At 44.6% G+C, this 27,015-nt stretch overlaps 1 protein-coding gene across 1 annotated transcript in view; it reads right to left on the reverse strand.

Annotated features, from left to right (window-relative positions):
* BUB1B (BUB1 mitotic checkpoint serine/threonine kinase B) overlaps positions 1–24,513 on the reverse strand; it is a 67,971-nt gene extending 43,458 nt beyond the window's left edge. The window contains exons 1-5 of the mRNA XM_058666069.1: positions 24,286–24,513; positions 20,025–20,171; positions 11,177–11,236; positions 10,723–10,867; positions 3,118–3,314 (exon numbers count right to left, since the gene is read on the reverse strand). Coding sequence (XP_058522052.1) covers positions 3,118–3,314; positions 10,723–10,867; positions 11,177–11,236; positions 20,025–20,171; positions 24,286–24,320 — 584 coding nt within the window. The 5' untranslated portion in view covers positions 24,321–24,513. The remainder of the gene's footprint in view (positions 1–3,117; positions 3,315–10,722; positions 10,868–11,176; positions 11,237–20,024; positions 20,172–24,285) is intronic.
* Positions 24,514–27,015: the final 2,502 nt, after the last annotated feature.

The following is a 27,015-nucleotide window of genomic DNA, read 5'->3' on the forward strand; positions in this document are numbered from 1 at the left end:
ACTTAAAAATGAACAGAAAAACACACACACACAAAGCTGGAATAGCTGTATTTATACCACACCAAGTAGACTCTAGAACAAGGAGACTGATGTGGATAAAAGGGAATATTATGTAATGTCAAAGATGCCCACTTTAAATAAAGACACCCACATTAGATAAAACTGACAGGGCTGGGCCTGACACCATAGCTTAGTGTCTAAAGTCCTCCTCTTGCGTGCTCCAGGAATCCCTATGGGCACTGGATCATATCCTGGATGCTCCATTTCCTATCCAGCTCCCTGCTTGTGGCCTGGGAAAACAGTAGAGGATGGCCCAAAGCCTTGGGACCCTGCGTCTGCATCGGAGACCCAGACGAAGCTTCTAGTTCCTGGCTTTGGATAGGCTCAGCTCCAGCTGTTACAATCACTTGAGGAGTGAACCAGTGGATGGAAAATCTTTCTGTCTCTCTTTCTCTCTGTAAATCTGACTTTACTTTCCAATAAAAATAAACCTTAAACAAACAAATGACAAAGGTAAAAGAAGAAATAGGCAAATCACAATTACAGAAACTTCATAGTTGTCAGTAGCCAGTAGAACCAGCAGACAGTCCACAAGACACACAACTCCAGAGGAGCACCGAGAAGCCTGACCCGGACAGCACTCACAGAATGCCATACTCCAGAAACAGCAGAGCACACATGTACTTCTCAAGTGCACATAGAACACTCACCAAAATAGATCATATTGTGGGTGATAGGCTTTAACAAACTTAAAAGAACATGCAAATGCTCTCTGACTATAGTGGAATTAAACCAGAAACAGTAACAGGTATACGTGAAAACAATTTTTAAAATTCAACAATATACAGGTTAAAAAAGAAAAACTGAGAAATCAGTATACTCTGAATTAAAGGAAAATGAAAGTAGCCATACCAAAACTTGTGGGATGACATCATAGCAGTGCTTAAAAAGAAATTTACAGCATTAAATACTTATCTTAGAAAAGGAGAAAGGCCTTGATTCAATGACCTCACACTTTCACCTTAAATTACAAAAAGCAGAACAAGTTGTACCCAAGGCAAGCAGGAAGAAGGAAGTGGAAAGCATAACTAAAATTAAGAACAGAAAGTCACTAAGAGAGAGTCAGTCAGTACAAAAGCTGAGTTTCTGAAATGATCAATAAAAGTAGTAAACTTGTGCCTAGACTGAAAAAACAAGATAGACTCAGATTACCACTACCACGCATGGATATCACCACATACCTTGCAAGTGTAAAAGAGTAATAAAAAGATATGAACAAACAGAATGAATCTGGAAAAAATAGACCAATTCGTTCAAAGACACAATCTACCAAAACTCACTAAAAGAAATCAAAGAGCTGTATAAATGGAGAAATATAGGGGGCTCATATGCAATGATTAAAATCCCAGGAAGCTGATTTTCAAGCACACATAGAAAGAAGGGAACTGGAAGAGCTACATGTAAGAACTTTGTGGTACACATCTGGCACAATGTGGAATGCTGCTTAGGCCACCCACCCCTCAGGGCAGAGAGCTGAATCCTGGCTCCCCTTCTAACTCCAGGCTTCTGCTAATGTGCAAGCACTTGGGCCCGGCCCCCATCCAGGCCTCCTGGAGTGACCTACTGGCTCCTCTCTGGCCTGCAGCCCCAGCTATCACAGGTATTTTGGGACTAAATCGGCTGTTGGAAGGTATCTGCCTTTAACACTGATTCTCTTCCTCTACCTCTCAAATAAAAACAAATAAAAAATTTTTTTGCAGCTGGCTTTTAAAAAGAATACTGAAGAGAAAATTTTTGTGCCCTTTGGATAAGATAGTTCTCAGCTATAACATTAGAAGTATAACCCATACCAGGAAAAACTGATGAACTCGAATTCTTTAAATTAAACTTTGTTTTAATGGTTTATTTTTATTTAGAAAGTACATTTAGGGCCTGGCAGCATGGCCTAGCGGCTAAAGTCCTCGCCTTGAACGCCCCGGGATCCCATATGGGCACCGGTTCTAATCCTGGCAGCTCCACTTCCCATCCAGCTCCCTGCTTGTGGCCTGGGAAAGCAGTTGAGGACGGCCCAAAGCTTTGGGATCCTGTACCCGCGTGGGAGACCCGGAAGAGGTTCCTGGTTCCCGGCATTGCAGCACTGGCCCGTTGCGGCTCACTTGGGGAGTGAAACATCGGATGGAAGATCTTCTTCTCTGTCTCTCCTCCTCTCTGTATATCAGGCTTCCCAATAATAATAAATCTTTAAAAAAAAAAAAAAAGAAAGTACATTTAAGAGAGAGAGATACAGAGAGAAAGTTATCTTCCATCCATTGGTTCACTCCCCAAATGGAGGCAAAGGCCAGGGCTAGACTGATCCAAAATGAGAAGTCTGGACCTTCCTCTCAGTCTCCCATGTGGTGAGGGACTGGTCGCAAGCAGGGAACTGGATCAGAAGAGGAGCAGCCAGGACATGAACTGGCACTCATATGGGATGCCCGTAACACAGGATAGAGGATTAGACTATTGAGCACAGAGCTGCCCTGTGCCATTTGTATTTTTCAAGATTACTTTATTTTGCTTTATTTATTTGAAAGGCAGAGCAACAGAAATTGAGAGGGAAAAAAAAAAAAAAAACACCAGAGATTTTTCCATTGTTTATTCACTCTTCAAATGTCCAAATCAGAGAAGACTGGGCCAAGCTGACATTGGGAGCTAGGAATCAGGAATTTTCTCATGGGTGGTCTCAGGGTTTCAAGCCATCATCTACTAACTCCCAGGGTGCACATTAACAAGAGGTTGGACTAAAACAGGAGCAGGACTCCTGGTACCATGTGTGCCAACCTAGGATGAAGGAGTCCTAAGCCACAGTGTAACCCACTGCCTCACAACACACACCCTATGATTCTGTATCTTGATGACAACAATTATGTATCTCTAATCAGTTGTAAAAATTCACAGAACTCAACAAAAGACTGGATTTTATTGTACACTAAATAATTTTAAAACGTCTTCTAAAAAATTGCGTGGCATAAACTTCATTTCCCAATTCACCAGAAAGCACTGTATTCAGGGACAGAAAAGACTACTACTTTTTTTCCATCTTAAAGACTTAAGACAAACTGCAGAGAAATAACTTACCGGTGCTGGGATTGGAGTCTTTCAAGGGGCTCAGCCTTGCGCTGAATTCCTTCCTGAAATATCATATCTGCTTTCTTAAAGTTTTCTCGCGCTTCATACTCTTCAGCCCATGAAATGTAGAACTGAGCAAGTGAAATGCCAATCTCTTGGCTGTGTAAATAGCTGTACATATCCAAAGGCTCATTGCATAGGTGCCCCTGTAACAATTGAAAAGCGTTAACAGTAAACCAATTTCTGTTCATGAGTTATGTGCCAAAAACCAATGGAGGTACTGTATGTAATTCCCATATTGAAGGAAATGTATGTTATTACACAATACATTATGTGCTATTCTAGGAGAATCCAAATAAGAAATAAAAGTGAGAGATTAATATGTAAAAACAAAAAGAGATATGGAGGAAAAGCTTTAAGAGCTAACATGTGAGGCTGACTTCGGATGAGAAAAATTATAGGGAAGACTGAAAATACACATGAGTCCAGGTACGAGAGGAAAGTGGAGAAAAGCGCTGGGCCAGGTCTTGAACAGCAAGCTAACCAATTCTGAATTCCCCCGGCAATAAATGAATGTGTGGGAGATGGCAGCTACAGGCAACAGAATGGTCAAATCTGCTTTTCCTGTAGGGTCCTTTTAAGACCAGAAACAATTAGATAATTTCAGCAGTAAGAGGGGGAAAACGCACTAAACACTATACAAAATAATCATTTTGATATATTTCTCCAGTCTCTTTTCCACAAGGAAAAAAGTACATATTCATATGCTTTGCTTATAATATAACTTGTTCTTACTCAACTTAACATTGCACCATTATTTTTCCAGGCTGTTGCATACTTGCCACTATTGCTTTCTTTCTTCTTTTAAGATCTATTTTTTTTTTATTGGATACTCGGATATACAGAAAGGTGGAGAGACAGAGAAGACCCTTCGTCCAATGGTTCACTCCCCAAGTGGCTGCAACAGCCGATAGTGCGCCAATTCAAAGCCAGGAGGAACCAGCAGCTTCTTCCGGGTCTCCCACATAGATGCAGATTCTTAAGGCTTTGGACCATCCGTGGCTGCTTTCCCAGGCCACAAGTAGGGAGCTAGATGGGAAGCAGGGTTGCTGGGATTAGAACCGATGCCCATAGGAGACCCTCATGCATGCAAGGCAAAACTTTAGCCACTAGGCTACCTTGCTGGGCCCACCACTATTATTTTCAATGCATACATTATGTTCCTCGAGCAGAGCTGCCATAATGTAATTGTTCCTCTTTCTGGAAAGCTAAATAACTTCTAATTGTGCCTAATTATAAACAATTCTATTTTATATTTCTACATGCATTTTTTTTACATTTCATATTACTCCCATAGAACTAGAAATAAAACTATGCTGCTGGACCTGGCACAGTAGCCTAGTGGCTAAAGTCCTTGCCTTGCATGCACCAGGATCCCATATGCGCACCACTTCCCACCCAGCTCCATCCGTTGTGGCCGCTTCGGGAGTGAACCCTTGGAACAAAGATCTTCCTCTCTGTCTCTCCTCCACTCTGCATATCTGCCTTTCCAATAAAAATAAATCTCAGGCCCGGCGGCGTGGCCTAGCAGCTAAAGTCCTCGTCTTGAACGCCCCGGGATCCCATATGGGCGTTGGTTCTAATCCCAGCTGCTCCACTTCCCATCCAGCTCTCTGCTTGTGGCCTGGGAAAGCAGTCGAGGACGGCCCAAGGCCTTGGGACCCTGTACCCGTGTGGGAGACCTAGAAGGGGCTCCTGGCTTTCGATTGGTGCAGCACCAACCACTGCGGTCACTTGGGGAGTGAATTATCAGATGAAGTTCCTCTTCTCTGTATTCCTGACTTTCCAATAAAAATAAATAAATCTTAAAAGAAAAAAGTATGAAGAAAACAAACCTTATCACACCCTTACATAGTAGAGAAATTATGTTCTACTTGCTTTGTTTTTGTTGTTGTTGTTGTTGTTTGTTTGTTTGTTTTAAATAAGGAAAGGAGGAGACACAGAGAGGAAGATCCTTTGTCTGACGACTCACTCCCCAAGCGGCTGCAACAGCTGGAGCTGAAGCCAGGAGCCCAGAGCCTCCTCCAGGTCTCCCACTGGTGCAGGGTCATCCTCAACTGCTTTCCCAGGCTATACATAAGCAGGGAGCTGGATGGGAAGCAGAGCTGCCAAGATGCGAACAGACTCCCACCTAGGATCCTGGGGCATGCAAGACAAAAGCACCAGCTACTAAGATACAGCGCTTAGTTCTTGGTTAACATGACTGGTACAAGACTAGTTGAACTTACTCTAAGAACTGTTACTGAAAACTGTTAATTGATGCTCCTATATCTAAAAAGGTTTTATCAACAATTGTACTATTGACGTTGATAGATTTTTTTTTAAGAGTTTTAACATTTGCTACTGGAAAGTCAGATATACAGATAGAAGGAAAGACAGACATATCTTCCATTCACTGGTTCACTCTCAAGTGGCTACAATGATTGGAGTTGAGCTGGTATACAAAGCCAAGAGCCAAAAGCTTCTTCTGGGTCCCCCACACGGGTACAGAGTCCCAAGGCCTTGAACCATCCTCTACTGCTTTCCCAAGCCACAAGCAGGAGAGATGGACAGGACGTGGAACATCCAGAATATGAATTGGTGCCCATGTGGAATCCCAGCACATGCAAGGCAAAGATTTAGCCACTAGGCTATCATACTATTACAGAATTTGAAAGATTTAATCTGTCCAGAAATCCTACTCAGTATCTGACCTATCTCTCCGTCTTTTCCTCTGATTAAATCTGTTATTTATTAGGCACCAGCATTGGCATTAAGCAAATTTCTTTTCTGTGTTATGTGGGGGAAAGCAAACAAAATGCCCAGGGGTAGGTGTTTGGTTAAGATGCCAGCTGGGCCCTCTGTATCCCATATGGAAGTGCTGAAGTCTTGGACCTGGTCCTGGCTCTGCTTCCAGCTTCCTGACAATGTTTAACCTGATAGGTAACAGGCTCAGGTAGTTGCATTTCTGTCACCCTAATAGAATCAAATTGAGTTCCAGCTCCCAGGTTTGGCCTGGCCAAGTCCCACTCATCACAGGCATTTGGGGGGTAAGTCAGTGGGTAAGAAATCCATGTGTCTCTCCACTTCTCAATTAAATGAAAGCAGGGAAGGAAAGGACAAAATAACACAACATGGTTCGACTAACAGACTCCAAAGTCAGAGAAATCTTTTTTTGTTAACCCCTAAATTATAAAACTAAAATAATTTTTATTTTTGTTTTGTTTTGTTTGTGTACTTACTTGAAAGAGAGAGGGAGAGAGAGAGAGATCTGTGATCCATTGGTTCACTTTCCATACAGGTGCAACAGTCAGTTCTAGGCCAAGTCAAAGTCAGAAATACCTTCCTGGTGTCCCATGTGAGTGTCCCCTGGACCAGCACCCAATCCTCCCAGATGCACATTAGCAGGAAGCAGGATCAGAAATTAAGGGCCTGGCAGCGTGGCCTAGCGGCTAAAATCCTCGCCTTGAACGCACCAGGACCCCATATGGGCACCAGTTCTAATCCCAGCGGCTCCACTTCCCATCCAGCTCCATGCTGTGGCCTGGGAAAGCAGTCGAGGATGGCCGGAGGCCTTGGGACCCTGCAACCGTGTGGGAGAGTTGGAGGAGGTTCCTGGCTCCTGGCTTCAGATTGGTGCAGCACCGGCTATTGCGGTCACTTTCTCTCTGTCTCTCCTCCTCTGTGTATATCCGCCTTTCCAATAAAAATAAATAAATCTTACAAAAAAAAAAAAAAAAAAAGAAGCTGATTCTTGAGCCAAGCACTCTGATACGGTATGCAGGAGTCCCAAGCATGAGTGCAACTCTCTGTGCAATAAGGTCTACTTTCCCATCATATTCATCTTGAATAGTCTACAGATCACTGCATTAGAAGCACTCACCTAGGTGACCTGATAGAGGACCCTGCAGAAATCCTGTCAGGATCCAGTCCCTGCAGGAGAGCCCAAGAACCAGGGCAGGGAGCAGCCCAGACCAGGCTAGGCCGCTTATAACACCCACTGGCAGATCTGAGAACCAGGACGGGGTGCAGGACAGACGGGGTTGGGCCACAACACCAGCCAGTTCACATTAGGGCAGGGACTGGGGACTGGCTGGGCCAGGCTAGGCTGTAGCACCTACAAGCATGAGTTAGAACTAGGGGCAGACCAGGCCAAGCCAGGCTATAGCACCTGCTGGCAAATGTCAAAGTGAGGCAGGCCATGCCAGACAGGTCACACTACCCACCAGCACAGATAAGACTCAGGATGGAGGGGGTGAGCCAGGAAGCAGGGAGCAAGGACTCCCCTGCTTGGCCACTGCTCCCACTGGCAAGTGTGAGAACTGGGACTGGGGCAGACCAGGCTGGGCAGGGCTACAACACCTGTTGGCCTCATGTGTGGTGGGTTAGCGGGAAAGCCAGGTCGGGTTAAGCTACCATATTCACTGGTACAGGCATGAGCGAGAATAAGTGTAGGCTGCTTGGACTTTGTTGCAGCAACAGTTAGCAAGTGCTAGGAAAGGGGACAAGCCCTGTCAAGCTGGACTGCAGAATCACCTGGAAAGCACAAGATCCAGGGCTGGGAGTTGGCCTGGTAGGCAGACTCTGGACGCCTTTCTGATGGGCCACAGCTCCCACTGGTGAACATGAGAACTAGGGTGGGGAGTGGGACTGGCTAGACAAACGGTAGCACCTACCAGCTAAGTATGGGCTGGATAGTGGGGTCGGTTGTGCTGAGCTAGGCCACAGCACTCATTGGTGTATACAAAAGCCAAATATATGTGAGATAATTGAACCAGTCTGCTGCATAAACTAGCAAGCACAGGAACCAGGGCTGGGGATGGGCCTGGTGAGGGTTATTAGGGATCACTCTGACTGGGCTGCTTTTCTCACTAGTGAACACAAGGGCTGACTATGTGGTAGGCAGGATTGGGATGGGCTGCAGCATCCATTGGTTTATGTAAGAGATGGGGCTGGAGGCAGAAATGGCCCAGCAACTGCAATCACTGGGGGTGTGTGTGTGTGTGTAAGTTAATGTGGGTAATGAACTGAGCCAGACCCCATATTGGCTAGCACACACAAGAATAAGGAAGGTCTGGGGTCACCTCAGATGAGGTTTCTTTGGAGACCCCCAAAAAAATGAACTGCTGGACTCAGAACTCCAAGCACAAGGAGAATTGCAGATCTGTGGTCTGATTCTGGAGTACATGAGTCAGAACTGGACCTCTTCAATTGCTAAGGTGAAGCAGTGGACAGCATGCCCAAGTGCACACAGAGGAAACTGCAATCCATTGGGGCCTGCAAAGCAAACTGGGTACCACAGAAGAGGATGGAGGGCAGAACAAATTGGACAACTCTCCCAGCCAAGTGTTGGCAGCAAATATCTGGTAAACGGAGACTCTAAGGTGGACTATGGTAGCAAATGGACCTGGAAAGGATTTCCTTATCCTTGGAACAAAATCAACAGCATTTCAGAACTATCGAAACCATTTTAAGCAGAACCCTCGGAGCAGGCTCCATACTGGGGACTGTGGGATGACACTGGATGGCCGGTCCCTGGGTATTGAGGTGGTTTAGATGTTGAGTATGGTTTCTCCCCTAATCTCTCAGATCCAGGAAGAAGAAAAAGAAACCTGGAAACTCTGGTCTCATCCACTTTCCCCAAATCCTGGACCTTTCCCACCCTAAGCAGTGCTCCACATGGGCATACATCCTTTTCAACTATGTAAACATCATCAAAAATAAAATTAAAACAAAACAAAACTGGAGAACACTATCAAGAAAACCAAAGCACCCCACAGGAGAAAACATTTGTAAATCATGTATCTGATAAAGTATCTAGTATTCAAAATATATAAAACACAACAATAAAAAAAAGCACTCTCCTAGACTGTATCTATTATTTAGGATATCTTTGTTGTTCAGTACTAGTATTATGGAACTGCGTATCCTACTTTTTAAAAAAAAAAAAAATTTTAATTTTTATTTGAAAGGCAGATTTTGAAGAGAGAGATGGAGAGACAGAAAAAGATCTTCCATCTGCTGGTTCACTCTCTAAATGGCTGTATCAAGAGCTAACCTGATCTGAAGCCAGCAGCCAGGAACCTCTTTAGGGTCTCCCACATGAGTGCAGGGTCCCAAGGCATTGGGTCATCCTCCACTGCTTTCCCAGGCCACAAGCAAGGAGCTGGATGGGAAGTGGAGCAGCCAGGATACACACCAGCACCCATAAGGGATGCTAGCACTTGCAGGAAAAGGATTAGAATGCTATGCCACTGCACCAACACACTGGGACTATACATCTTAATTTTATATTCCAAGTCTTGCTCCTACAGAGATAAGAATTCAAAGAGGCATAAAAAAGATGTAGAAGTGACAGCATTTGCTTTAAAGTCAGAGAGTGAATATACATGGGCATGTGAGGTTGAGCAATTCAACATGAAGAGAGTCAAAGCATGAGTCAGCTATCAAACAAACAAACAAGTAAAAATAAGCCAAGAAAAAACAAAAAAGAAACCCTTGATACTATTTTTACGAAACATTTTTCCACGAAAAAAGTCCTCAAAAGTGCTCAAAAAACAAAACAGCTACACACTGACTGAAGTAGTACAAAGGAGTCAAGTAGCCTGTAAAAAAAGGGTAGGTAAAAAAAAGGCCAAATACCAAAAAAGCTAAAACTTCCTTTTTTAATGGTGATGATTCCCATAAAGGCAAGACAGGGATGTCAGAATCTGCTAGGGAAGCCTGTCCCCCAGCTGCCGGCTCCTGCACCTCCTCCTGCAGTACAGTTACCCAGCCTGATATGGCTTAGAAACAATAAACAGCCCACAGCCACTGACGGGACCACAGACCTTGTGATCAATCTTAGGCTGGATGAGAAAGTTTATACTAAATTGACATTCTTCTTATGTTGAATTATAACAAACACTGAAATTTACTACTTACTAAATGACTCAGTTTTTCATACATTCCCCCCTTTGTTTAATGGTTTAAAACCAGGTGATACTTAAGACTTAACCAGTTTAAGGACAGCATCATTCCACAGGAGGTTAAGCCTCCAACTACAATGTCAGCATCCCATATGAGCACCAGTCCAAGTCCCATTTCTTTGCAGGGGTTGCAGGACCATGTAAGCCTTGGATTGCAATGAGAGGGTCGGGAGATGGTGGAGGGCAGGGGTGAGGCGGGATGAGATAAATGTTTCCCATGGGGTGGAAAGAGGGGATGAAGAGAGGAGCATCATTCCATGCGGTCAGTCTACATCAGCACTGGGGACTGAGATGGTGGTTTGATGTCACCTTAGCAACCCTCAGCTGCTTGCTCTGCTTCCAATACAGCTCCCTGCAAATGCATGTGGGAAGGCAGAGGAAGGCAGCCCAAGAGCTAGGGGACCTGCAACCCACGTGGGAGATCCAGATGGCGTTCCAACCTTCTAGCTTTAGCCTGGCCCAGCCCCAGCTGCTGCAGCTACGTGGGGAGTGAACCAGCAAACAGAAGATCTCTTATTCTGTCTCTCCCTCTCTATCAGTAATTTTACTTGATATTTCATATTAATTGATTTCAACTTAATAAATCTCAAAAAGAAAAAAACCTTACCAATTTAAGCCAGAGACTGAGAAATCGAGGATCATTGTAATACCGTTTGTCTCCCTGTAATGCTTCTATAGCTCTTTCCAATAATGTCGACATGTTGCTCTCCTTCCCGCCCTGAGGATAGTTTTGTTCTGTCCAGCTAATATACCTGGATGGCAAGAAAAACAGAACGTATTTGAGGTGGAAGGTGTACTTTGCTTCCTGCTCCAAGAACCTTTCCAGATTTCTTTAAATAGAAATCTGTAATAACATGGAGGTGTTTAAATCCCTCACATTTTTCCACAGTATATAGAAAAGAGGAAATATAAAGGGCATAGGGATAAAAGGACACAGATCTCTGTGTCCCACGATGCCTCTTTCTACTGACACACCTTGCTATACATCCCAGGTGGAAGAACAGCGCCACCCAGACTCATCCATTAACTTCAATTACTCAAGGTAAGTTACAAAGACCCACCTATCCCAGACATCCAGAGGGTCATTTCCAGCGTAAAATCGAATTTCAGATTCAAATGCCCTGTAATTTAAACAGAAAATGTCAGCGTACGCATAGTGATAACAGCCACTTTCACCTTTATTCATTTATTAAGTATTTAATATCAAGCTAGATACAAGTTGGAGGGTTGTTAGGAAGAAAGAAAAAAGAAATTATGATTTTTTCTGTAAACAAGAGGGACAAAACAGCTACACATTAGAGAAGCAAATTTCAAGGCCACACACAGAACAGCAGCCTTATATGGCAATTACAAGCTCTGGAACACGACTCCCTACATTGAAATCCAACTCCACTAATCACAAGTTTCAAGACACAGGTCAAGCTACAAACTCTTCAGTTTATTCACTTATATAAATAATAAGTAATATAGATAATAAAACATTTAATGATAAAATTATTTATTAGGCTGGTTAGCCTTAAAAGTAGGGTAAATAGATATAAATTATGGCTTTCATAAATAATACTGAACGAACTATACACATATTCATAATAAAATCTAAAAAAAATTCCACAAGGAACATTAGTCAGAGAAGAAAAATAGATAAGTTGGTGTGCATGTAAAAAAAGGATAAAATATAACCATAAAGAGCAGAGGCCAGGCTCCGCGCAGTAGCCTAGTGGCTAAATTCTCTCCTTGCAATCACTGGATCCCATGTGGGCACCAGTTTTGTGTCATGGCTGCTCCACTTCCCATCCAGTTTCCTGCTTGTGGCCTGAGAAAGCAGTGGAGGATGGCCCAAAGCCATGGGGCTCTGCACCTACGTGGGGAATCCAGAAAAAGCTCCTGGCTCCTGGTCAGGTCGACTCAGCTCTGGAAGTTGCAGCCACTTGGGGAGTAAACCAGTAGATGGAACATATATCTCTATCTTTTATATATACATATATATTATTATTTTTTTAGATTTATTTGTTTTTATTACAAAGTCGGATATACAGAGAGGAGGAGAGACAGAGAGGAAGATCTTCCATCTGATGATTCACTCCCCAAGTGAGCAGCAACAGCTGGAGTTGATCCAATCCGAAGCCAGGAGCCTGGAGTTTCTTCTGGGTCTCCCACGCAAGTACAGGGTCCCAGTGCTCTGGGCCATCCTCTACTGCTTTCCCAGGCCACGAGCAGGGAGCTGGATGGGAAGTGGAGCTGCCGGGATTAGAACTGGTGCCCATATGGGATCCCGGGGCGCATGCAAGGCGAGGACTTTAGCCTCTAGGCCACGCTGCCGGGCCCTCTATCTTCTACTCTTTGTAAATCTGCCTTTCCAGTAAAAATAATAAAAAAAAAACAAAAACCAAAAAGGAGCAGAGGCCTAAGACTGGCCAATTAAAATGGAAAGTATTAAGTAATGAATCATAATTTGGATGATTAACAGATTTTGGATCTTTGTTAATAATACTATAAAGATTATGTTTGATATAAAAGATGGCCCAGATTCTTGGACCCTTGTATTCGTAGACGAAGCTCCTGGCTCCTCGCTCGGGACAGGCCCAGCTCTGGCCATCGCAGCCACTTGGAGAGAGAAACCATTGGACAGAAGATCTCTTGCTGTGTCTCTCCTCTCTCTGTAAATCTGCTTTTCAAATAAGTAAATAATAAATCTTTTTTAAAAAGTTTAAAAAATTAAAGAAAGCCTTGAAAGTACTTTGATCATGACAATATAGTATGAGATTATCTACAGAAATAGTAAAAATTAAAAATTCAGTATTATTGACAAAAATTAGCAATCTTCCAGGCCTGCCAATGTAGCCTAGTGGCTAAAGTCTTTGCCTTGTATGTGTGGCCTGGGAAAGCAGTGGAGAACAGCCCAAAGCCTTGGGACCCTGGACCCACATGGGAGACCTGGAGGAGGCTCCTGGCTCCTGGCTTTGGATCGGCTCAGCTCCAATCGTTGTGACCATTTGGGGAGTGAATCAGTGGATGGAAGAACTTTCTCTCTGTGTCTCCTCTGTATATCTGCCTTTATAATAGAAAATAAATCTTTTTAAAAAATTAGCAATCTTCCAAATTGATCTATACATTCTGTGTAATCTAACCAATCCCAGCAGGCCCTTTAACTAAAACCTCACAGGCTGATTTTGAAACCTGTTTGGAAAGACAACGGACCAAAAGTTAGAGAATTTATCCTACTTGATTTACTACATAAAGCTAATGAATACAATGTGCTTTTGATGAAAGGATAAACAATTAGATCAATGAAACAGAGTCCAAAAATGACCTAAACATGTGTAATCAAATGATTCTTGATGAGAGTTCCAGAGAAATTTAATGATGAAAGTGAACCAAATTCCAACAGGGGGAGGTAAAACAACTGAACACATAACCTTAAGGTAAAAAACAACTTTGCACCAAACTCATACTATATATAAGGACAAATACAAGATGAACCATACACCTAGACATAAAAACTACGACAAAGGACTAGAAGAAAACACAGGACGCGGCTAGCACAGTGGCAAGAGCATGCTAATCTGCTTCCAGTGCCGACATCCCATAAGGGAGCTGGTGCCTGTCCCAGCTGCTCTACTTTCAATCCAGCACTCTGCTTGTAACCTGGTAAAGCAGTGGAGGACGGCCCAAGGCTTGGGGACCTTGTGCTCATGTGGAAACCAGGAGGAAGCTCCTGGCTCCTGGCTACAGACTGGCTCAGCTCCTGCCGAAGCAGCCATTTGGGGAGTGAACCAGCACATGTATCTCTCTCTGGCTCTCCTTCTCTCTGTAAATCTGCCTTTCCAATAAATCCTTAAATAAAACACAGAAGAGTATCTTCATGACATTGGGTGGGCAAAGAGCCATAAAAGCAAATCACTAACTGACTTCCCAAAAGTTAAGGCTTGGTGATTAAAATATATAAATAAACAGTCATGTACTGGAAAAAAATATTTGCAATATATGTATTTCACAAAAGGCTAGCACATAGGATGCATAAAGACCTTTCACAAGCTCACTTAAAACAGATACACCATAAAGGCCAATAAACACATGAAAGAGAGAAAGGTTAAAAAAAAAAAATCATAGGGAGGAGGCCCGGCGGCGTGGCCTAGTGGCTGAGGTCCTCGCCTTGAATGCACTGGGATCCCATATGGTCGCTGGTTCTAATCCCAGCAGCTCCACTTCCTCTCTATCTCTCCTCCTCTCTGTATATCTGAGTTTGTAATAAAAATAAAATTAATCTTTTAAAAAAAATCATAGGGAGGGAGGTACAACTATATACTGGCTAGAATGACTAAAATGAAAAAGATTGACAACACCAAACCCTGGAGTGGCTATGGGGCAAATGGACTCTCACAAACTGCTGACAGGAGTGGGAAAATGTTATAAGCTCTTTAGTGAAGCCACAATCCATGAGCCAATAACTCCATTTCAAGAGGAAAGAAAATCCATGTTCCCAGAAAGTCTATATAGCAGCTCCACAGCAGTTTAATTCATAAAGAGCTAAACTGAACAAACCTAAAGGTCATTCAATGGGTGAATGGATACACAAAAAGAATATTACACCTGGCAATGAAAACGGACACTTTACAGGTATAGGAACATGAAGAAGCCTCAAAAGCAGGGTGAATGAAAGAACAATATGGCTGCACTTAAATAGAAGCCCAGAATTTGTGGAGACCAAAATCTATCAGTAAGTGCCTCATGAAGACAAGGGGATTTATTGGGAAGGGGCATAAGAGAACTTTCTGAAATAGCAAGGTGTCCTATCTTGAAATGCATGTCAAAACTAAGTAAGCAGCACATTTGGCATTTCACTGCATGTACGTTACACTTTCGGGGCAGGCCTTTGGCACAGTAGTTAAGGCCCTTGGGATATTCACATCCCATTATCAGTGTACCAGGGTTCATGTCCCACCGCCCGATTCCAGCCTCCTGCTGGTGCGGTTCCCTGGAAGGTAACAGGTGACAACTCAAGCAGCTTCCAGCTCTGCCAGCCATATGCCAGGATCCTGGTTTGGGTCTGGCCCAGTCCTGGCTACTGTAGGTTATTGGAGAATGAACAAGCAGATAGAAGATCTCTATCTCCATCTCTGTATCTTTCAAAAATGTTTACTACAACTTCTAAAAAAAAAAAATAAAAAAGAATAGAATAGGGGCCCGGCGGCGTGACCTAGCAGCTAAAGTCCTCGCCTTGAAAGCCCCAGGATCCCATATGGGCGCTGGTTCTAATCCCGGCAGCTCCACTTCCCATCCAGCTCCCTGCTCGTGGCCTGGGAAAGCAGTTGAGGACGGCCCAATGCATTGGGACACTGCACCCGCGTGGGAGACCCGGAAGAGATTCCAGGTTCCCGGTTTTGGATCGGCGCGCGTCGGCCCGTTGCGGCTCACTTGGGGAGTAAATCATCGGACGGAAGATCTTCCTCTCTGTCTCTCCTCCTCTGTGTATATCTGGCTGTAATAAAATGAATAATAATAAAAAAAAAAGAATAGAATATCCTTTGTATAAAAAAAACTCAGGGCAGTTGTGGTGTAGTGGGTTGGGATGCCCACATCACATATAGAGTAACTGGAACCTAGTCTCTCCTCAACTTCTGCCCCAGTTCCCTGCTAACGCACCTGGCAGGCAGCGGGTAATGACTTCATTGCTTGGCTTCCCGTCAACCTAATGGGGGACTCAGATGAAGCTCTGGCTCCAGGCTTAGGTCTGGCTTTAGTTGCAGGCATTTGAGGAATAAACCAACAGACAGAAAATATCTCTTTCTTTCAAGTAATTTTACTTATTGGACTTATATTCCTAACCCACTTCTCAACAGGCCAGTAACCTGGGTGGACGCCACAGTTCCAGTATACATTAATGAAACTATTTGGTTGCCAGGTCCTTATGATCCTAGGGAACCTCTTAAACCTGAAGAGGGGATGATATTAAATGACACTTATCAGACAGGTTCTGATAGCATAACCATCTGCATAGGCTACAGGAACACTGTTGATATGCATATCCACAATCATGGCTGATGGCTTTTAAAGATCAGAAAAATACCTCAACTGTCTTTATCAATGGAACTGGATTTTATGATCATATCCTTAGCCAGACTCACTCAAGACCATTATGTCAGCCTCCAGAAAGCCAAAGTTATCTCATTGGATATATTGGGGATCTGGTGCAGGGCATAAACTCTGTTCTCTGATGAATATTTCCTATGGAAACGTCATTGATTATAGCCCTATTGGAAGTGCACGGAGTCACAATACTCAATGACAACTGTATTGGGAGGCCCATAATGATTTTCTTCAAATGAGAGTAAATATCCCAGATTCTATCACCTGGCACTCAGGAGGCTGGTCCCCTCCAGCTCCTGAATTACCTCAACATCCTGAACAAATTCATCTGTGCAAATTAGTGATGGCACTCAAACCATTTTGAGATTTGGCAGAGACAGGTTACTAAACAAAGTGGTTTCTTTTCATTTGTCATCAAGAAAAATCAGACAGTTCCTATACAGGCTTGTGTTTGTTTACTTTTTGTTCTCTTAGTTGGCATCACCACGTGGAATCGATCATCAGGTTTAGTTTCCTGTACAAGGTGCTCCTTTTACACTTGTTTAAATTCTAGCGTTAACATTGATTTTTCCACCCAGTCTATGTATGTTTTAACAGCCCTTGTAGATATTTGGTTGCCAGTCCAGTTGTCCAGACCCTGGGCAGAAGATTCAAATACAGTCCTCCTTCACATGATTTTCATGAAGTAAAGCAGAGATGTAAAAGGTTCATAGGACTGTAGTCATTGCTATCCTTGGCATTACTGCTATTACAATGACTGCAGCAGTTGCAGGGACTGCATTACATCAGTCGATGCAAACAGCTCACTTCGTCCATCAATGGCATCAACATTTAGAAGCATTATGGAAGTCACAACAACAAATTAATGGACAATTATATGCAGAACTCACGGACTTAGAATCAACTGTGCTGCTCTTGGGAGATCAACTACAATCTGTCATTCAAAAGACTTGTATTAAAATGTGACTGGAATTATAGCTCCTTTTGTGTTTCCCCCATTCCTTGGAATCAATTTTTGTTCCCTGGGGATAGTGTGAAACATCATTTATTGTGCCATGGAAATCTCTCTGGTCAATTGTTTGAATTAGAATGAGAAAATAGATCTACATTTTCAGAGAAGTTACATGACGCTTCAGGGTTAAGTCTTTTACCTGACTTTACTGAACATATGTCCTCTATTAGTTTTTACCAATGGATTTTTTATGGAAAAATAGGAATTATTACTTTGATTGTACTAACATTATGTCTGTTTAGTGCAAAAGGAGATCAAAGGATACCAAGCAATAATGACACAGCATCAATATGTTCATGCCTCATAATTCTTTAAGAAAGGGGAAATGAAAGGGTTAATTGTAAAAGTGACTGGACTCCTGAAAGGCTGGAATCTCCAAAGAGACACCTGCATCCTGTTAACAAGCAAAGCTCCTGTTTCCTGAAAGACTATGAGGCAGGCAGGAGATAGGGAGAATCTTGGGAGTTTTTGGACAGCTACCTTCAAGGCATGCTATTTTATTACTGTCTGCGTTGAAGTGATATAATCAGGACTCCCAAGCCTAAACGTTGTAAATTCCTGTCACATGCTTTCTGTTTTGTGTTACTGTTAGCCCCTAATCATGTACTTGCTCACTATCACATAGCTTTTGATTCTTTTACTATAAAAACCCCACGATTATTTCATTCGGGGCGCTTCTTGCTTCTGATAACAGGTTGCCCCTTGGACTAGACAATAAAATCATCTCATTCGCCTTGGAGTCTCACTTGAATTCACTGAACCCCAACAACTTGGCTTTTCAAAAAAATCAATTTTATATATATTAAAAAACAAAAAACAAAAAAACTTACAAAACAACACCCTATTATTCCTTAGTGATCAACTAATACAATTAGAATAGGACCACAATGAGAAGCAAAATTCAGGTGGGTTTTGGTACCATTAAACAAAATACAGAATTTTAAAACAGAAGAGGGCCCTGTGCCATGGCTTTAGTGGCTAAAGTCCTCCCCTTGAACGTGCCAGGATCCCATATGGGCACCAGTTCCAATCCTAGTGGTCCCGCTTCCCATTCAGCTCCCTGCTTATGGCCTGGGAAAGCAGTAGAGGATGGCCCAAGGCCTTGGGACCCTGCACCCATTTGGGAGATCTGGAGGAAGTTCCTGGCTCCTGGCTTCGGACTGGCGTAGCACCGGTCGTTGCAGCCACTTGGGGAGTAAGTCACTGGATGGAAGATCTTCCTCTCTGTCTCTCCTCCTCTCTGTATATATCTGACTTTGCAATAAAAAAAAAAAATCTTTAAATAAATAAAACAGACGATTACTGATGAGTCATTACATAATACAGTACATGAAACATTCATCTGATTACAGAGGGTCCCCCTTACAATAGGTTCACATTCTGGTAAGTTTCAGTTTAAAATTTCCTAAGCTGAAAATGCACTCAACGCTAACTATGGAACATCCTCCCTTAGCAGGCCAGCACTGTGGAGGGCTGTTCACCCAGTGATCCAGCACCCCCTGCAGCTCGCCGCAGCTGCTGCTACCTAGCATCACAAGAGCGTCACAGTACTTACTGCTAGCCTGGAAAACAGTAAGATTATCCACAGGTCTATATGAATAATTTAAGAACATTTTTCAGTCTTTAATATTAAGAGTTTGTTTAATCATTCTAAAAAGGCTAGAGTTGGGTCACAGCAAGTTCAAGTTAAGCCACAGCTTATGGTACTGGCATCCCAAGTGGAGTGCTGGTTCAAGTCCAGGCTTCTTTGCTTTGGATCCAGCTCCTCAACATGCCTGGGAAAACAGCAGAAACAGCCCATGTACTTGGGTTCCTGCCACCCACGAGGGAGACTTGCATGGCGTTCTTGGCTCCTGGCCTCAGCCCTGGTCACTGCAGCAATGTAGGGAGGGAATGAGTGGTCTCTCCCTCTCCCTCTCTCCCTGTCCCTCCGTCTTTCAAGTAAATAAAATAAATTTTTTAAAAATTGAGAAATTTCCTAGTATAAATGCAAGTTCTTAAGTCATATGATCTTTGGAGATCACTTTTTCTCCCACATTTTCAAAAATATTTTCCTACATTAAGTTAATAAAAGAAAGCAGGATTCTTCTCCCTCTGGACCCAGAATCTATGGAGATACTCTCTAATTAATCACTACAAAAGAGATAAGCTTGTTCAGGGGCCCAGAATGACTAACACTTTTGGGTAACATTAAAGTATGACACTTGCTTTATTATACTTTTTAATGTCCCCATTATCATTTTCTTTTATCAATATTTGTTGATAAAACAATCTGGCTGCTTCACATGATGTGAAATCTTAAAGCTCTTGCCCTTATTTATTTCAGACAAATAAATAAATCTTAAGACCTTGCTCTTATCTGAAAGGTAGAGTTACAGAGAGAGAGACAAAGATCTTCCAACTCATGGGTGACTCTGAAATTGACCACCAATGGCCAGGCTGGACCAGGCTGGAGCCAATGTGGATGCAGGGATCCAAGCGCTTGGGCCCATTCTCCACTGTTTTATCCAGGAACATTAACGGCAATCTCGACGGACTTAAACCAGTCCCCACATGGGATGCTGGCGTTAGAGTTGGCACCTCTACCCACCTGGTCACCCCACTGACCCTCCAGCTTCAGTTCTTAACCATATGTGGGACCTTCAGAGAGCTGCCCTCTGAGCAACAAGCAGGTAGTGCACAGATTTTTCACACCCTCAGTTTGTGAAGGAGGTTCTGATGCCACTCAGCATCGAACCAAGCCGCATGTTCTCTACCACCCCAGGAGAAGCAGGATGATGAGCAGAGCGCAACAACCACACACTACACACCGTTTCTGCTGCTGGAGAGCCGTGTTACATGCAGACTCCTGCTGCGCCAGTGCTCCCTGCAGTGTGGACATGATCCGCCCGTGCCGTAAGGGTTGCACATTTTCTTTGCTCAGCTCCCATTCGTCTCCCTCCAGGGACATGGCTTCACTGTGGAAAACGAACAGAAGCTCAAAAATCTCATACTAACATTTACTTATCACAGCATCAGGCTACTGGAAATGCTTTCAGACAGGTGATTATTTATGATCTTTAGGTTCAATATGGTAGGCTGGAATATTGGTAAAGTTATTATACTCGCAACCTTTTTTTTAAGATTTATTTATTTTTATTGGAAAGGCATATATATATATATACAAAGAGGAGGAGAGAGAGGAAGATCTTCCGTCTGGTGATGCACTCCCCCACTGGCCATAACAGCCAGTGCTGAGTCAATCCGAAGCCAGGAGCCAGGAGCCTCCTCTGGGTCTCCCATGTGGGTGCAGGGTCGCAAGGCTTTGGGCTGTCCTCGACTGCTTTCCCAGGCCACAGGTAGGGAGCTGGATGGGAAGCGGGGCCGTCAAGAGGTGAACCAGCACCCATATGGAATCCTGGCGCATGCAAGGTAAGGACTTTAGCCAGTAGGCTACCATGCCAGGCCCACTTCTCACCTTTTGAGCCTTTCTGTCATGTAATTCCAGAGTGAACCAGTGGACAGAAGATCTTTGTCTCTCCTATCTTGATATTTGCCTTTCCAATTAAAAAAAAAAAGTTAAATCCTAAAAAAAAAAAAACGTTACAAATAGACAAACAAAAGAGCAAGAATCTATGCCAATCACTGGTTTAATTAAAAATGAATCAAGTGGAGCCCAGGTTGTAGCATAGCACAGTGGCCTGCCACATGCGATGCCAGCATGTGTACTACAGCACACATTTGAAGCCCAGCTGCTCTAATTCTGGTCTAGCTTCTTGCTGAGGCACCTGAGAAAACGATGGAAGTACTTTGGCCCTGGATACAGTGCTGCACACCTGGCTCTGCCCTAGCCCCGTCCTAGTTATCACTACAATTTGAATCAGCAAGAGAAAAATCTCTGTCTCCCTGTCACTTTGCTTTCAAAATAAATAAATAAATAAATAAAAATATACAAACTGTTGGTCAGACTAACACCCTATTTCAATTGCAAAGTTGAAGCTATGAAAACAATGGCCCAGGGTAGAGGCACACAAAAACAGAGTTTAAGTAGTCAAAATCGGCCCTCCAAGTTTTGTCACACCTACAAGGGAAATCCCCAAAACTTTCTGGAGCAGTCATCACTACAGGGTGTGTGTTCTGCAATGGTCCCCAAAAAGGCACCTCTGCTGAAGGGACACTGTTTCTGGGCTTAAAAGAAAAGTGTGGCATAGCACACTAAGCGGAAGCCTGCAACACTGACACATCATATGAGCACCAATTTGAGTCCTGGCTGCTGATCTTCTAATCCAGCTCCTTGCTATTGCACCTGAGAAAGTAACAAGCTGGGCCGAGCACCTGGGCCCCTGCACCCACACAGGAGACCCGGAAGAAGCTCCTGGCCCATGTGCAGCAGTTGCAGGCATTTGTCAAGAGAACCAGATGATGGAAGATCTCTACATCTTGTCATCTCTCTCTCTAACTCTGCCTTTTAAATAACAAAATAAATAATTTTTTAAAAAGTAACACAGTAAAAATAAATCTTTTATAGATAGATAGATAAAAAGTAAGACAGGCTGGGAGAGAAGGGGATTTAGGGAAAGGGAGGGAAATCCCAGACCCTATGGAACTGAATCATAAAATAATACATAAATTTTAAAAATAAATAAATTTAAATGTTTTTTTAAAGACAGGTGTAACTTTTCAAAACAGTGAAAGTTCTGTGGGACTTCAGTATAAATGAAAGTTGAAAATGCTCTGTCAGAACATAACTAGACAGGTGTTGTGGTGCAGCAAGTCAACCTGCCACCTGGAACACCTACATCGTCTATAGTAGTGCCTGCTTCAAGTCCCAGCTACCCCGAGCTTCCGATCCTGCTTCCTGCTACAGATGATGGACTGAGAATATGGGCTTCTGTACCCACATGGGACACCAAGCTGGAGTTCCTGGCTCCTGGCTTCAGTCTGGCCCAGTCGTGGCTGCTGCTGGCATCTAGGGAGTGAACTAGTGGATCTAAGACATGACACTAGTGTAGGCAAGAAGCAGATGCTTCTTGAATTCCCCTGAATTTCTTCTCTTGCTCTTCCAACAGTGAGCTGGACTGCCCACCTCCTCCTGCCTCTTGCGGCTGCTCCTCCTGTCTCCCAACCTCACACAAATGGCAATTCTATTCTTCCAGCTGCTCAAGCCAAGCATCCTAGTGCCTACTTCAATGGCCCCTCACACTGCACACTCAGTCAGCAAGTCGAATGCTTTACTTTCTTTTTTATATTTATTTTATTTTTATTGCAAAGTCAGATAAACAGAGAGGAGGAGAGATAGAGAGGAAGATCTTCCGTCCTATGATTCACTCCCCAAGTGACCACAACAGCTGGTGCTGTGTCAATCTGAAGCCAGAAGCCCAGATCCTCTTCCAGATCTCCCATGCGGGTGCAGGGTCCCAAGGCTTTGGGCCATCCTCAACTGCTTTCCCAGGTCACAAGCAGGGAGCTGGATGGGAAGTGGAGCTACTGGGATTAGAACTGGTGCCCATATGGGATCCCGGTGCATTCAAGAGGAGGACTTCTGCCACTAGGCCACCGCGCCAGGCCCACTTTCTTTCTTTCTGAAGTTTTATTTATTTACTTATTTTTTATTGGAAAATCAGATTACAGAGAGATGGAGAGACAGAAAAGAAGATCCTCCATCTGCTGGTTCACTCCCCAAGTGATCGCGATAGAGCTGAGTTGATCCAAAGCCCAGAGCCAGGAGCTTCCTCCAGGTCTTCCATGAGGGTGCAGGGTCCCAAGGCTTTGGTGCGTGCTCGACTGCTTTTCCAGGCCACAAGCAGGGAGCTGGAAAGGAAGTGGAGCAGGTGGGAATCCAAACTGGTGCTCATATGGGATCCTGTAGCATACAAGAGGAGGAATTTAGCCTTTAGGCAACCGCCCTGGGCCCTGTTGCTTTACTTTCAAAATATCTCCATAAATCTCGGTACCTGCACCTACACGGGTGATGATTCAAGGCCCAACTATCCCACTTCCCATCCAGCTTCCCAATTATAGACTAAGAAAGCAGCAGAGCATGCCTCAGGGCCTCGGACAGGGACCCTCATGAGAGACCTGGGAGAAGCTTCTGACTCCTGGCTTCAGACCAGCCCAGCTCCGAACGCCGCGGCCCTCTGAGGAGTGAACCAGCAGATAGAAGATGCCTGTCTACTCAACCACGGCAGTCAGAGTGATTCCACTCAAACCCAAGTCAGAGCACGACTTCCCTCTGCTCCAGACCTTCGAGGGTCGCCTACTGCAATCGCATCTAAGACTTCATCTTCACTTTTTAAAATGTCCTGGTACTCTCCAGGTTCCTTCTCACTCCGGGGACAAGGGCCAGCTCCAGCCTGCAGCCTCCTCCCCCAGCACACTCACCCCCAGCTTTTGTACTTCCCCTGCTTCCACGCATGACTAGCCTTTGAGTCTCCTTCAAGGCTTGACCCAAAGCACACATCTGCAAGGGCTTCAGGGAGGCCTCCGGAGCAAAGGCCTTAAAACACCACCAGCCCCACCCAGTACTCCCGACCTCTCCCCTTACTTTGTTTAGGGCGGACCACCTCGCGGGGTGTCTCCTGTACAGCCGGCCTCATCCACCCTCATCCGACTCCATGAGGAATGGGGGACTTCTGTGCCTCAGTGGGCCGCGCTCGACCCTTAGTAGGTGGTCCACAAGCCTGTTACCTGCGCAATGGCGCTCACGCCGAGCTCCACAACGCTAAGCAAACCCAGGCGCCATTCCAAACTAGAATCGCCCACTAGATTTTTAAGGCAGGAAAAACACCACGCACAGCAAGAAGGGCTTTTCAGCCCCGCGGCAATCGGCCTGACAACATCTACCACTGATTGAACTTTACAAACACTCCGAACTCTCCCAGATGCCCATAAGGCGGCCTTCAAATCAGCCTTTTCCACACAGAAGGCGCGGCCCGAGTCAAGCAACTGGAAATGCCGGAGCAAATCATGACCACGCCACGAACTCGAGCTCTTCGTTCCACTGGGGTTCCTAGGCTCGACCGGACCTGACCTCTCTGAGCGTGGCCACCGGCACCTGCCGGGCACCCTCGGTCTCCCCTCTCGGATACCTACCTCAGAGCACCCCCTTCCCGGTTCGTCGCCGCCATCCTGCATTCCCGGCTCGGGACCTCGTCCTGCGGCGATTGTCTTCCTTCTGAAACCTGACTCTAGAGCTACCGACGCGACCAGAGGGTGCTCCGGGACAAAAACTCACACCCAAATTCCTCCCAAACCGACTACCTCAAGCCCTCAACCCCAGCCGCCAACTTTCAAATTTAACGGTCCCGCGCGGCCGACGTGGCCACACCCCTTCGCTGCCCTGCACACGCGCCTCTCTCGCAAGGCATGCTGGGGCTTGTAGTTTATTCCGGGATAAAAACCACGCGGTCAAGTTGTATCTAGGAGTTGTAGTTCCCGGGGTGCCCTAATACAGTAGGCTGAGGCACGCTGAATTCTCTGTGTCCTGGTTCTATGATTTTGTTTTTTCTTGATTGACCTGATGGAGAGAAATAGATGCACAAGAGATATTTCAACTGCAGATTCACTCCCCAAATGGCTACAGTAGCCAGAGCATGGCCAGGTGGAAGCCATAAACTCAGAACCCAGTCTAGTCTCCAGGTGGATGGCAAAGATCATCACCTGTTGCCTCCCAAGGTTCACATTAGCAGAAAACTAGAATTGGGAGAGAGCCAGACATGAACTCAGAAACATAGATACGGGTTGTAAATGTCATAATCTGTGCCTTCACTGTTACACCAAAAGTACATCCCCAACAGACACTATTAAACACCAACGTTTCCTTGAAATCTGTAGTGTAGGGAGATGTCTTGGAGTAGCTGCACCGGGTCTAACTCTCCTGAGGTGGCTGGCTAAGCTAGAATCACCCCTACTGTGGGCCCCAAGTCCCAAAAGCTCCAGGGTACAGAGTATGCTCTATCCAACTGTTTCCCAGCCAACCCTTGAGTTAAAAAAAAAAAAAAAATCCAGATTCTAGTTCTATAGAATCATAACAAATGTGCAAGCACAGACTCTCTCTAGCCCTAGGTTCTTCCTATCTGTAAAGTGGCGATGATTTTGCCCTGTCTTCTCTTCTGCACCACCCAGTTAGGACACAAATACACACCACAACTTCCGAAATTCCGTTTTGCTTTGCTTTTAAGATGTGTTTATGTAAGTATTCAAAAGACAAGAAAAAGAGCCAGAATGACAATCTTCCATCTGTTAGTTCACTCCCCACATGCAAACAGCAGTCAGAAGCTAGAAGGCAGAAAACTCTACTGATCTCCCGTGTGGGTGCAGGGACCCCTGCTTTCCCAGGTGCCTTAGCAGGAAGCAGGATCAGAAACACAGTACCCAGGACTTGAACTGGCACCCTGCCTCTGCTCTGCTAAAATATCAGTCCCAGCTCCCAAAGTTTTGCTTCGTTTCCTTTTTTGGGAGACTACCATGACTGACACTGGAGCCTGAGTTTTAATTTTCATTTCCGGAGTAAGAAGCAGGTGGCTCAGTTGTGACAGGGGAGCAAACCTTTTGAGCAAATCCAAGTGCAGGGAATTCCTCCTGCGTGTGGTTATGGCAGGGGAGATGGCAGGTCTCAAAGGGAAATTCTGACTAGATACCACTCCTCTCAGGTTCCTAACTTGCTTTTTGTTCTTGCTGTACAAGCCCCTCTTTCTCAGCGTCATCAAAATTCCTAACTGCAACGGAATGGAAATCCAGCTCACATAGACCTGCTCAGGAAGGAGAGTTAACTGGCTTTTATGCATAAACGGACTTCAGCTGTCACTTAGCTGCGTCACCTGTGGACTGAACCTCTCTCAGTTCTTCCTGTTGTCAGCTTGTCATTCTCCTCTGAGCGACAGCTTCTGGACTTTATCCTTCCATATTCAAGTTCACACTCAGAAGTCAACCTGTCTAGCCCCTCCCTCCCCAGCAATCCACGGAGCTAGCAGATTTAGGGTTCTGCAAGTTCAGAGGCAGATCGTGAGTTGCTATTGGGACTGAGGAAGGAGATGGGGTACGTCCCGATAGCAAATCTTAGTTCCTCTTTACTTCCAAGTCCTGTACCTCCAGAAAGCCTTCAGGGACTATGGGAGATGTGGGACATTGGGATTCTCTCTTGGGCACAGGGTGATGTCTTTGAGTGATTGCCCTGGGCCTGATACTTGGCCAGGCTGTGGTCACTGCTGGTGCTGTCTGCTCCAGGTCTCAACTTTCAGGGATTTTAGCCACTCTTAACCAGCTGTTTCCAGCCCAACTCTTAAATTCAAAACAGCTGGGTTCTAGTTCTATAAAAACATAGCTCATTGATCTCCTGTATTGGCCTAGTGCTTTTTTTTACTTCCCCAGGACATCCTGTTCACATTTATAACTTCTCATGTTTTTTCTTTCTTTTTTTAAAGATTGATTTATGTGGGGCCCGGCAGCGGCGTGGCCTAGCAGCTAAAGTCCTCGTCTTGAACGCCCCAGGATCCCATATGGGCACCGGTTCTAATCCCGGCAGCTCCACTTCCCATCCAGCTCCCTGCTTGTGGCCTGGGAAAGCAGTCGAGGACGGCCCAAAGCTTTGGGACCCTGAAGAGGTTCCTGGTTCCCGGCATCGGATCGGCGCACACCGGCCCGTTGCGGCTCACTTGGGGAGTGAAACATCAGATGGAAGATTTTCCTCTCTGTCTCTCCTCCTCTCTGTATATCCGGCTTTCCAATAATAATAAAATCTTAAAAAAAAAAAAAAAAAAAAAAAAAAAAAAAAAAAAAAAGAACTGTGTTCTGACAGAAGAGTTCCTCAAGCTCCTCTATCAA

This window comes from Ochotona princeps, chromosome 6 (assembly GCF_030435755.1).
Source record: "Ochotona princeps isolate mOchPri1 chromosome 6, mOchPri1.hap1, whole genome shotgun sequence".
In the NCBI taxonomy this organism is placed as follows: domain Eukaryota; kingdom Metazoa; phylum Chordata; class Mammalia; order Lagomorpha; family Ochotonidae; genus Ochotona; species Ochotona princeps.